General features: G+C 30.3%; 1 protein-coding gene across 2 annotated transcripts; it reads left to right on the top strand.

The window, feature by feature from the left end:
• Positions 1-6,180: 6,180 nt before the first annotated feature.
• Positions 6,181-13,764, top strand: LOC132943278 (facilitated trehalose transporter Tret1-like). 2 transcript variants are annotated; one of them, XM_061012199.1, is made up of 8 exons: positions 6,181-6,452; positions 7,240-7,451; positions 7,931-8,084; positions 9,387-9,775; positions 10,805-10,973; positions 11,143-11,333; positions 12,137-12,399; positions 13,105-13,764. In XM_061012199.1, exons 2-8 carry the CDS (start codon positions 7,377-7,379, stop codon positions 13,358-13,360), a joined length of 1,497 nt encoding a protein of 498 aa, XP_060868182.1. In that variant the 5' UTR covers positions 6,181-6,452; positions 7,240-7,376; the 3' UTR covers positions 13,361-13,764. The 2 variants fall into 2 exon arrangements, with proteins under 2 accessions (XP_060868182.1, XP_060868183.1); XM_061012200.1 differs by having other exon boundaries at positions 6,181-6,404.
• The last annotated feature ends 5 nt before the right edge of the window (positions 13,765-13,769 follow it).

Here is a 13,769-nt window from a genome sequence, read left to right on the forward strand (position 1 = left end):
AACATTTTTTACACAAATCTAAAATGTTATTGATGGAAATTCTTTATACTAAATATCACTAATTATTTTCTATAGTTAGGTAAGTAATTCTTATTTAACAATATGTGAGATTATCTCTAATTAAGCAACATATTGAATACCTACAATTCAATTGACATATTCTTATGGTTTAGTTTGATTGCTATTGTTTATGATTGATGCCCGATTTATTTTAATATTATTTCTCTTTTATCTAAAATAGTAAAAGGTATTTCATTTTTCTATACCGCAATTTAAATATTTTAAATTCCTTGTGCAGCAAATTTTAACACTACTTGTATAATTTATAGGTATCAATATTCAATAGTATCTAAATAATACGGTCGTTATTATTATACAGTTAACATAATGGTGGGTCCACAGTTCCGCATACTAGAATCGTAAATAAAACTCAAATGGTCTTTCACAAGCGAGACTATCTAAAATCTGAATACAAAAATCCTTTTATAAAATATCTAAATATAATGAACTAATAAGTAATAACTAATAAGGAATAATTAGGGCGTTAATGATGTACCGTCTTAGGTATGTGGTTAATATTTTTTTTATAAAAATGCTTTGAGACTTAAAGAAAGCATCGACTTATATGAGCTATATAAATATATAATTATATATTTACATATTAATACACATGAATATTACACACCAAAATATATTTGAATACACTAATTATTAGTCATCTGTCAAGTTAACAATTAAATCGTTAGCTATAAAGTCTATAGTGTATAAATGGCAAATATAAAATGTAATTACAGAAAAAAATTACTCACAGACATATAAGTTAACAATCACTTTATTCGTCATACGACCACAATCGGCCAACGCATAAGTTTTTCTTTTATTAATTTATTAAGAATATAAAAAGTACATGATCATGAAATATTTTATAAATATTTTCAGTTCAAATTTTGACAAAATCATAAAAATGTGCAAACTATTTTTATAGCTAAGAGTTAACATTTCAATACGAGGTTCCTCATAAGTAATTCTTACTGAAACACAAAAATCTAAAAATATTTTTACTTTATAAATAATAATAATAATATATTAATAATATTAATATATTATTCCCTATTTTTTTATAGACACTTGAATTCAAGTTAACATAAGACACTTAAGTTAAATTTCTGTCAACAAATATTTTGTTGTTTTTCAAACATATTATTCGCGGAGACTTGAATATTCCGGCGATTTTTAAAACTATTAGGAATTTAAAATTTTGAATTCCCGAATACACCTACTAAATTCACTTTCCCATCGAACAAGATACTATTGAAGAAAATTGAAGCAGTTTTACTGCACCAAACTATGATGACAGACCTAAAAATTAAAATAAAAAAAAAAAAGTAAGTCAGCGCATTTCGGTGGTGGATGTTTGTCCATCGTCTCTTCGGGCCTCGGACAGGATAGTGTAATTTTACTGTATTCGATTTGAATGTAATGATTGCATTCGATAAAAAACGGTTCTGAGCGGACGAGGAAATCATTTTTTATTTAATTTTATTCGTTTCTATGGTGATGAACAAAGCGTTTTAAGAACAGCTTGAGAACGATTTATATAAATAGGTAATTTATATAATTATAATTAGGAAATATCATAAAAATGAAACAAATATAAATTAAAAGAAAAAGCTCATAGTCGCTCAAATGTTTTGAAAATTTTACCATGTCTAGGTAAGGCTAATATAAGTAAGCAACCTAAATTTCACTAATGTTTTTAACCGAATTACAACAAAAAAACTCCCGAAATTAAAATGTCTATAAACAGCTCAAAAATGGCTAAAGTTTTCCGAACTTTAAACCGTAAGGAACAAAATCCAAAATACAACAAAAAATATCTCTAGTCATTTTTCATTTGAAGCAATATTTCTGGTAGAAAACGTTTCTCCTTTAACCACTTTTATTTCAAGTAGCGTTTCGAAAATCGAAAAATGACCTCTTTAAGGTACCAGCTCAAGAACATTACCTTTCAGAAAAGATGCTATACTTGATACTTTTGAGCAAGTTTAGAGGGAGAAAAAGTATTTACAGAATAAAAAAGAAAAAGAAATAAACATCATTGTAAAACCATTACATTCCTCGTTCCGCTCAGAATCTAAAAACACAAATCATTGTAAAATCAATACATTCATCGCTCCGCTCAGAATATTATTCCATATTATTATATTCTGGGGGGGGGGGGGGGCGAGACCAGTCGAACCCTTTCCCCTGAAAATACACCTTTGATTGTAAGTAAACTTACTTGGTTTCAATTTAAATTAATTTTAGATTCTGAGCGCAGCGATGAATTGATTTTACAATGATGTGTGTTTTTTTTTATTTTTTTTATTTTTTTTTAATGGTGTCTGTCATCGCCTTTTATGACAGTAAAAGTGCTTGGATTTTTTTCAACAGTAACTTTTTTAAGTAACATCTCTAGGAATGTGAATCTAGTTGGTACTTTGGGGGGTCAAAAGTAAAAATTTCTCAGTAGTTTTCAAACGCGACGTGAAAAACAAAAAAAAAATTAAGGAAAAACGGGAATTTTCATGCAAAATCTGTTTTCGAGAAAATCGATTTTGGTTTTTGGTGCAACTCTAAATCAAATGACTGTAGGTACATGAAATTTTGACTGAATGTTTATATTAGCATTTTCTATACACCATAACATTTTCCAAATATTTTGACTTATTTTGAGCTGTTTACGGACATTTTCAGTTTCCATTTTTTTTAGTTTTTTTTCTATAAATATCAATTAAATTTTATCTGTTGGGTAAAAAAGCTTGAAAATGTTATAGAAGGCTCCTAGGTTATTGTTTCAAAGGCAGATGAAAAAAAATTAAAAATCCTTAGTCACAGTTTTTATTTATAAGTATTTAAACTTTAAAGTTCAAATATTGACAAAATACGGAAGAATCACGAATATTAGCAAATTATTTTGAGTTGAGAATTCATAAAAAATTTTACTTTTATAACTAAGATTTGAAAATGTAATACAAGATTATCCATAAGTTTTTCTACCTTTATCAAAAAAAAAATGTCTACAAGAAAGTCAAATTAAATTTTTATGAGCGTTTGAAATTCATTATTTTACAACATTTGATATTCACTCGATATCTTATGTAACGATTTTCTTATTTTATTGTAATTAAAAAACGAATAACTGTAGATACTTGAAAATTTCACTGAATGTTTATATTAGCATTTTCTATACAAGATAAAATTTTGAAAATAATTTGACTCTTTTTGAGCTGTTTACAGACATTGTCAGTTTTCAATTTTTTTAGTTTTTTTTTCTATAAATATCAATAAAATTTTATTTGCTGGGTAAAAAAGCGTGAAAATTTAATATAAGGCTCCTGATATATCGTTCTAATAGCAGTTGAAAAATATTGAAAATACATAGGCACGATTTTTTTTTATAAGCATTTAAAGTTCAAACTTTGACAAAATGTATCAAATTTATAATTTAATAATTATTTTTTAGTTAAAAATGTATAAAATGTTCAACTTTTATAGCTAAGGATTGAAAATTGAAAACAAGGCTCCACGTAAATAGGTTATATATAAATTACTTTATTCACAATAATATCATCAAATATACTTGGTAATATCATAGACTGACTGACCGTTTTCGCTCAGAATCGTTTTTTTTGTACAATGATATTATATCATTGAATTCAAATTTAACATCATCTATTACAGTGACCCACTTGTAATATACTGTACAACAGAGCGACATCCACTTACCCACCATTTTTATTTTGACTTTGACTTATTATTATTTATTAGATTAGATACTGTTTTAAAATTCAGTGCTTTTAAATTGAAGATTTCATTGAAAAATTCAATATATTTAGTAGTAGAAAATGTTACATACAAATATACAATTATTTACACATACAAATTATATTATTAATTTATTGTTTACCTATTTTGTATTATGCGTATAAGAATTTTCAGCATTTCCGTAAGTTAATGAGTATAACATAATATAATATATAATATTTAAAATATGTTAATATATTACATAATTTATTGATTTTAATTCTAAACATTCTTAACAATATATTGTTATTTGTTTAGAAAATTAGATTTTTTCTCCTATAGTAAAGAAAAATGAAGCAATTGTAATGCAAATTAAATATGCAAAACGAAATTAATATTTATTATAATTGATTTAAATTTAAAGCTGTGTCATTTCAGACTGAGCGTTGCGGAAAATTATTTCATAATGATGATGATGTTTACGTTTTTATATTTTGTCCGTCATCGATGATTTTTTATCACCTTTTGAAGCAGTAAAAGTGCTCCAATCTTCAACATTGAGGTAGGTTTCTGGTAGAAAATATGATCTATAGAAACTATTAGAAAGTACTTAGGAAGTAAAAAGTTAAAAATTATCATTACTATTTAAAATAACCTACATTATATTATATTTACGCATAACAAGTTTTCAACACAATTTTGTTTTTTAATGTATCTGATTTAAAAACGATCAAACATGGAAACTTGACATTTTTAACGAATATTTGTATTAGAATATTTCCAATAATAAATTGTGATATTTCAAAATATTTTGAAGTCTTTTTGTGTTTTTAATATTTATAGATATTTAAAACTGTCTACTTTTTAGATTCTGAGCGGATGAATGTATTGATGTTACAATGGTGTGTTTTTTTTTTGTGTCTTTCATCCCTGTTGGGGGAGTATCACTACTATCACTGCTTCGATTATCTTCAACAGTACCTTAGTTGTTGGGAAAGTGAATCTAGTTGGTATATTTGGGAGATAAAAATTTAAAATTCTCAATAGTTTTTTAAAACAAAACAAAAATTAAGGAAAAACGGTAATTTTTACGCATAATCGATTTCCACAAAATCTAAGATTAACATTGTTAATTATTATAAATTGTAGGTAGGTATTAACTAATAGATAAAAATAGTAGTAACATAAACACTAAAGTTTTTAACTCTTAGATATATTTTGTTAATTTATTGTTGTTTGTATGTAGGTGTACCTATAATATATTTATCTATGCGTATAACCACTACAAACCACAGCTAGTTATTTTTATCACTGTTAGTATTAATAATACGATTATAATTGTATACAACATTTTTATATTATGTTTACGATTACGATTGCCATTTTTATATTCAATACCTACAGTTATTCTTTGTCTATTATGAACCCATATTTGAGCACCCATATACTATTGGCGCCTACGAATTTATAGTCCTCCGATGGGCTATGGTCGAATTGCACTTATTTTAGCCGAACTGCACTCGGGTAAAAAGCAGGTAATGGTCGAAGAAAAAGGGCTCAAAAAAGATATTTCAACAAAAATATCATGAATTTGAAAGGGTTAAACGTTTATAAAACACTCATTTCCCTTCCCACTTACAGGCTTAGGACTGACAATGATTTTAATCATTGGAAAAATCATTGGCGTAGTTAAAAATTATTGCCTTATACATACCGTTGTTCATTATGTTAATATAATATTATATATGTAGGTATACATATATATATATTAAATGATCAAATATTATTTTTGTCATTATAAATATAACTTTTTTTTTTTTACTAATTTTGATAACTCTTGTAGTTATAAATTATAATGTATACATAATTTTTTTTATTCTTTTGTTTAAATCGTCAAATATTATTATAATAATAAACGCGAACGTCCATAATGGCGTTAAATTTTAACTCCTTTTTTTGAACGAGTGCAGTTCGACCACTACCTTTTTTGAACCCAAGTGCAATTCGACTATCCCGCTCCGACGCTACCGAAAAAGAAACTATCTTATGGTTTTACTCATGTAACGATGACTTATGGAACGTATAAAAATAATACAAGTTTGATTTTAATCCGTCATTGGCAATAACAATAACATAGATATTATCAGCTGATACTAGTATTATAGTAGAGCTATAAAATAATAATTACGAGTACGGTCTGACCTGTTAGCCGCGCGACGTTGCTTAAGACATTATTTGCACGAAACACCCAAACCTACGTACTATAACCTACCTAACGTACAACTACATTCGTGTTTTCCCCACCACGACGTCATTCCACACTGTCTTTCTAAAGATTCCACTTCGGTAGTACGTATCTTATAGGTACGCAGACTCTGCATTTTCTATTGACTCGCCAGTATTATGATGTGCAGTCGGTATAGGTGTATGGTCGCGTCGACTTGATTACACATATTCTGTAGTACGAAGGAGTTTCGGAGTTTCACGTTTTGCAATAATATCATCGTACCCAGTGTGTCTGTGCTGCAGTTCGTAGATATTATACGTGTCGCGACGTCCTCGGATACATTTGCTTTCGAAATATTAATTCGGTCATCGTTTCTATGTCGCTTAAATAGGTATAATATTTAAAGTCGAGAACTTCAAACCAGGCGGCTGCTTATATAGTACGTCGTCACCAATCAATTGAATGCATTTTTTCGGATAATATTTAATTGCTTATTTACTTATTTGAAAACATTTACGTTAGGACTTATTTATGATTGAACCATAGAGTAATATTACTCTATGGATTAAACGCATACCGTTCCGTGCAGTGTTGTTCTTTTTTTGTTTCCATGCAGTTTTCTGCAATTGTCCAGCATTCTATATTATTATACAATTTATTACTATATACCTATCAATATATTATTTTTTGAACAAAATTCTTGTACTGTAGCAATTCTTCCGTGTTAATAATTTATAAATTTATATTATTTGTTTTCAAGTATAATTTTAAATGTACAAAAATTGTATATAAAATAACAAACAATTTCATAGTTTGGAAAAATATTTATTAATTAAAATATAACTTTGACAATTATAATTATTAATAATTATAATTAAATACATGTAGAACTCGATCAATTTTTTTTTGATAATATACATATAAGTACTATAGTATTGGGAATAAATTGATCAACTATAACAGATTATATAATTATTTTATATAACGTTATCGAACATTTTAAAACAGTGTTGTTGAATATATAACAAGTATTTTAATCTTTAGAATTAAATTGATAATACTTTCTATGCATTAGGAATATTGTAGAATTTAAACACTTTTTTCGATAACTGTTAGTATCAGGTAGATGAGTAAGATTCACTTAAAAAATGATGCTAAATTATATTATTTTTTATATTATTCGTTTCAACTTTCAAATGTTGACAAGTATATCCTTATGAACACAGATAATTCTCCGGAAGGAAGCTCTGAACAAAATATATACAATATACAATATACATACCTACCAACTGCTATTGTAACGCGCCTATAAATATTACGTACATGTACTGTATCATATAATTTAATTATTATATTTGGAAACATGAAGTGGCCAACATTGTCGATGAAATCAAATAAAAACGATTTCAGTTATGGAATCGATTCCACTATAGCACAGGTAAGCGCTATATAATAAATAAATATAACTTATAAATGACCGATGGTCACGTTGAGATGATAAAATTATATGAATATACGGTATACGCGGTTACCTTAATGTAAAATATACAAAAATCGATCGAGATAATTCGCAGATTTTGTGACTGTCATCGCCATTTAGGACAGTAAAAATGCTTAGATTTTCGTCAACAGCATCTTTTCTGATATTAAAGTAAATCTAGTTGATACTTTGGGGGGTCAAAAGTAAAAAATTCCCAGTAGTTTTCAAAAGCATCGGGAAAAACAAAATAAAAATTAAGGAAAAACGGGAATTTTTTCGCAAAATTGGTTTTTGACAAAATCGATAGAAAAAAAATAAATAATAAAGGAAAATATGGCTTATACTCAAAACATTATTTATCAATACGTCCTTGATAATTCGTAGATCACTCTTATTAGCCACATCGTTGATGTTTTGTTAATTTTGCATGTCCCCAGATCTTGGCTTTGACGACGACCTATCTGTTCAGCATGAAAGTTGGCATCGACATGATGACACCGACGATAATCATTGGTGCCATAACCGACAAAGAAAGTAACACCAGCTACAACCCTCTCTCCCACATATCCGAAGAACAGACTTCCTGGATAGGTGAGTCTACATTGGCGGAAATTGGGAGGAGGGGGCATGAGGGGGCATGGTACCCTCCCACCTCAAAGTACGTCAAGCCTCCTCCTTTTTTAGTTTTGTAGAATCGAAGCCCCCGCTTACATTGATGTTAATAATGTTAGCCCCCCCCCCTGAAATTTTAATGAATTTCCGCCGAGGGGTGAGAGTCAAAATCGGGCACCGTTCATGATTATAATAATAACAATATTGTATACATTAGGTACATTATACGTAATTTATATTACTATCTATTTAATAGATTCTATTATATGTATAGGGAGTGATATGATTCATTTCACTGCAGGTGACACCTATTTTAAAAAAAAAAAAACTACAAAAATCAGCGTTACCGTTTAGATGGATTGCCATCGCTCTGAACGTTATTATACCATACTATGTTTGAATATGTCGTATTATACTTTCAATCAGACGCGAAGCTAGGATTTTTTTAGAAGGGTATATTTTAATTTTATATGTAAATATAACTTTTGGGTGGCTTTATACAATCTCCATTGCAATCATAAATTATGATATTAATAATATGAAATATGAAATAGAACTCCACATGAGAATATTATTTTAATATTGATATAGTAAATTTAATTTTTGTCATAAATACTGTCGTGGAGGGGGTTAAAATACCCGAAGCTTCCACCTCCTTAGTTAAACAGTTAATAATAAGATGTAGATACAGATAGAGTATTACGGTGCAATAAATAACATATAATTTAAACAAATCCCGCGCACACGGCGTTGTAATTCAAAAAAACATTATTTAAATCTCGCTGCAGGTCACACGACTTGCACTAGTTACGTATTATATTATAATAGGACAAAATATTATTATGTAAGGGTTTCTTGTAGTGAAATAAAAAATATAGCGAGAACTGAGAGAGGCCGCAGTAAAGGCGACTTCACAGGTTAACCCGTGAACAGTGATTTTCGGAAAAAAAATTCTCGGCCCTGGCTGAATTCTATCGATTAGCAAGTTGTATACCACGGCTAGTGTTACCATTGTAATAAGTATTTTATATACCAGAGAGTAGAATTCCATACTATTCATGGTATACATATGTTATACCAGTCAGCACTGACCAGTGACCATGATGTAATTATATACATTAATATACACGCTAGGATCACTTCATCGCATTAAAAATTACTATAAATCAAAATAGGATTTTATTTCTCACGGTGCAGTGTGAAGTCGCCTTAAGATTGTGCAAACCTTAGCTCTCCCGACCATGTAATGTATGTCTAAACCTGCAACTTTACCGCGCGCAGGAAGTCTCATCTACCTATTCCCGCCGGTGGGCAGCGTGGTCGTGTCCTTTGTGCAAGACCGTTTCGGCCACCGGGTGTGCATGATGGTGGCCAACGTCACGCACCTGCTGTCCGTGGCCACGTTGATGTTGTCCGACGGCCCGGCCGGGCTGTACGCCAGCTCGGCACTGATGGGCTTCAACGTGGGTTTCGTGACCAGCTTCTCGCTGTCGTACTGCGGAGAGGTGTGTGAGCCCAAGCTCCGCGGCACGCTCACCGCCGTGCTCAACCTGTTCTACTTCGCCGGTTACCTATGCGTGACCATGCTGTACGCGGTCACCGCCGATTGGCGACTGTCTGTGCTGTTCACCGCGATATTGTCGGTCGCCAATGCTGCGATCCTGTTCAAGGTACGTAATAATATACCTACTAATATTTTTGTGATTTTGACGATTGGTCGCCAACCCGACACCGACGATTTATTTCAAGTACATTTTTCAAAGTATTGGATCGTATTCTTTCAAATTCAAATCCCAGCCATTGCGGTACGATCGCGGGTTCGTTTGTCTCATTTTGTCGATGCGATCACGAGATCTCGACATCCGCGGAACTCAAAATTCCGATCTACGGACCAATGGGTTTTTGATTCTGAGTGGACAGTGGAGCAATGAATATATTGGTCTTACAATTTCATAAAAATAAAAATAATATTTTGTATTCAAAAATGTACCTATGGATATGTATCTATATATAACGCTATATATCTAACGTGTTTAATTTGTATAGCAAAGGCTTGAAAATGTAATACGAAGTAGTTCATACTTGAATCAAATAATCAAAATATATTTATAAAATTTATTTTGTTTCTTTGCATAGATGTTTAAATGTGGATGAAATTCAGTATTTAAACGAAGAATAAAGATTTTGTTTATTTTGATGTAATTCATAGGTAAATATTTTTCTCGGACATTTGAAACTTTCACGTATATTTTTATATTTTAATACATTTTCTAGGCAGTAGGCACAATTACATATTTTTGAAAACATCTAGACTAGTTATATGTCATTGCCTATAGGCTATATTTTATACTTTACATCGTATTAGCTATAAGGCTGGCAGACCATTATTTCCACTAAGAATCGTTTTACTATGTATATTATAATGACTTACCTATCATTCAAATTTAAAACACCTATAATAAACTGTGTCCTACTATTATTGGCGAGGTATACTCAGCACGACGACCAGCAGAGCGGTTACCTATTTGACGACTTTTATTTTTGATATTAATATAATGGTTTATGTGTAAAAATTCCGTTAACTATTTTGTGATTATCGCGTTTGCCCTCCGAAACGGCGTCATTGAAATTGAACAATAATGTATGATAATTTGTTTAAAAAATATGAAATGTCGAATTAAAATGTAATAACATTTCAGACCCCAGATTCGCCAATGTGGTTGATGTCCCGTGGCAGAACGGATGAGGCGAAGAGCACGTTTAACAAACTTCGAGGTGGCGTTGACGAGGACAAGTGCGCTGTGGAGTATCGAGACATGGTTCGTTATACATCCGAAATGAATCTACCAACGGTAGATCTAACTAATGGTTAGTATTTATTTTATTAGTACAGTCAAATGTCTACTATTACTGAATACTAGTATTTTTAATCAATGGTCATATACTCATATGTAAATGTTTAGTTGGATACAAGCTATTATTATAATACTACTTACATATATTACATCTATTTTCAAAATGTGCAAATAATTTTCAGGAGAAAAAAAGGAAATGTCTTCTATCAAAGATTCACTGTACCGCTTCATTGAACCCGAAACGTTGAAACCTTTGCAACTGCTCGTGATAATGATTTTCTTCACCAATCTCTTGTCCGGTATACCGTACATACCGTATCTGATATCCATATTTGACAAATTCCAAGTGTCTTTCCATCCAGCTTGGGCAACGGTTGGTTAATAATATATGTTTTGATTTTCTAGATTTTTAATCAAGTAAGTATGGTAATTGAAATGAAAAAAGTCTGAATTTTGAAAACTTTAAGAATTTGTGTTAAATAGGAAAATAATAAAATGTAACTCAGTAATGATGAGTAGTTGGGTAATTTCGCTAGTTTTAAAATAAAATATTAATGAGAGATATTTGATATCACACCCAAGCGGTATAATAATCACTTGAATCCATAAAAACGTCGGTGTGAACAGTTCCAAAATTTCTATTTCTTAACTTTTAACTGAGTGTCTAGACTGCAAGCGAAAACCTGAACGTAAAAAAATGTCGACGATGCCGGGTTAAAAGGTGGGGGGGGGGGCGCCATTGGTTAAAAATAAAAGGGGAATGACAAATTCCCTCGAAGCCTTATGTAGTTAGGTATAATGTAAAACGCAGGTTTTTGCTTCTACAAAAATAAAAAATAATAATAACAATAACAATAATAAATCAATCTTTCACAATCTTCACACATAATAATATTATTAAATATAAGTATACCTACGTTTAAATATTATATGCTTTAAATATTTTTGTTGTATATTAGTTGAGAACATTAAGAGGAGGGCCCGCAATCCTCATTAGACTGGTATTTGGGAGTGAGGTGGTAGAAACTAGGGAGTAGGCTTTTGTAGAGTAAAAAATAGATCTTGGCATTTAGTAAATCGAAAAAGGAACGTTAATGACTATTGAATTGATCAACAACACTAATAAATAATATAAATAATAATAATGACGAGTGTGTGTATATATTTACTGTATAGACGATGTACATGGCTTTCGGCGTCGCGGGAAACGTGCTGACTATATGCTCCATAAACAAATTGGGAAAGAGATTTTTGGCTTTGTGCACAATGGCTACCTGTTCAGTTTGTTACCTATCAATTGGGATCGTCGGAAACGTATTGCCATCGACTCCAGTCACGTCATGGATAAAAATCGTGTTGTTCTTCATGTCGACTTTTTTTTCGTCGATGGGAATAATGCCTATAGTGTGGATTCTCATGTGTGAAATTTTCCCAATGAAGTAAGCACACGACGTCCTTTACATAATAACTATAATTTAGACACTTTTAATAAAACATTATTATAATATATATAAAAAAAAATGACAAACAATTCTGGAAGGTCTCTAAACAAATATATTACAGTGAGTTCCTCTTAATGTGATCGACGTTGGTGCAGACCATTTTGATTATATTAAATAATTGTTTCAAAAAAAACATCTGTTTTTTATTAAGTACAGTTTTAATAAAAAAAAATAAAACACTTTTAGGTGTAGGTATATTATTGAATTACAACGAAGAAAAAACCAATATGTACAGTGGCTAGTGGTTAATTAGGCACACTTGCAGGGTATGTCATATCATTTATTTCCTTTATTATTAGACTATAATTACATAATAAAGGTGTGTTATAATTTTATGAATTATGATTAAAATCAGCTCTGGTTTTGACTACTAATTTATAAAAGCGATTCAATCCGCGGCACACAATGGTTTAAAAAATGCTCATCGCAAAACAATGCCCTAGCCCCTATGGCCTATATAATAGGTATATGGTTTATTTTTTAATTCGATATAAACGATCGATTCTACAAACCATCTGTGATCTCGGTAACTATATATGGAACTCATTGTAGTACTTATTTTGTTTATAGCTACGAATATAATAATAAATAATGATATAACATAACGCTTACGAGTTTTCTCGTTGTCTTGTCGTATTCCAGAAGTAAAAACGTCGGTGCCGGTCTTAGTTCAGCGACATACTTCATCTTGAGTTTCCTGATGACCAAGTTCTATTTGGATCTCGAAATGTTTACGGGTTTCTATAACACTTTCGTTTTGTTCGGGTCCATAGGCCTAATCGGTCTGGTGTATTTGCACTTTCAGCTCCCGGAAACCGAGAACAAAACGCTAAACGAGATTTCAGAACACTTTAAATGCAAAAACACGAAAGCCGATGTGCAAGCTGGTTTGGCTTAAATTATTATTAATATGCATTAAAATTGTAACGTAACTATTATTGTTATTATTATTACCTATATAGCATAATTCATTGTTAATTTTGAACGCAAACTTTACGTCTTATAATGTATAATGTATAATAATTGGTTTAGTGTTTACTGTATACATTTGTACTCATATTGTTCTGCGTTTAATTTTTCATTTTCATTGTAGGTACTTATATAATTTGAATGTTTTTCTACCATTTGTATCTGTAGTAATAGGATTCATAAAAAAATCTCACAAATCGCGGACATTCCCCCCCCCCATTTTTTTTAAAGTTTACTATTTAATAATATTATTTTATTATTTAATATGAAATTATTATTTTTTCTATTGTTTAATATTTTCATCAATGTAATAAATTATAGATGTATAGTCTGGTACA

Source organism: Metopolophium dirhodum, chromosome 4 (assembly GCF_019925205.1).
Source record: "Metopolophium dirhodum isolate CAU chromosome 4, ASM1992520v1, whole genome shotgun sequence".
Taxonomy (NCBI): Eukaryota; Metazoa; Arthropoda; class Insecta; order Hemiptera; family Aphididae; genus Metopolophium; species Metopolophium dirhodum.

Excerpts from the sequence above, each read along its gene's own strand:
- LOC132943278 (XM_061012199.1), top strand. The coding sequence starts at position 7,377 with ATGAAGTGGCCAACATTGTCGATGAAATCAAATAAAAACGATTTCAGT. Across the intron at positions 10,974-11,142 it reads AACGGTAGATCTAACTAATG|GAGAAAAAAAGGAAATGTCT; the intron begins GTTAGTATTTAT and ends AATAATTTTCAG. Across the intron at positions 12,400-13,104 it reads TGTGAAATTTTCCCAATGAA|AAGTAAAAACGTCGGTGCCG; the intron begins GTAAGCACACGA and ends GTCGTATTCCAG.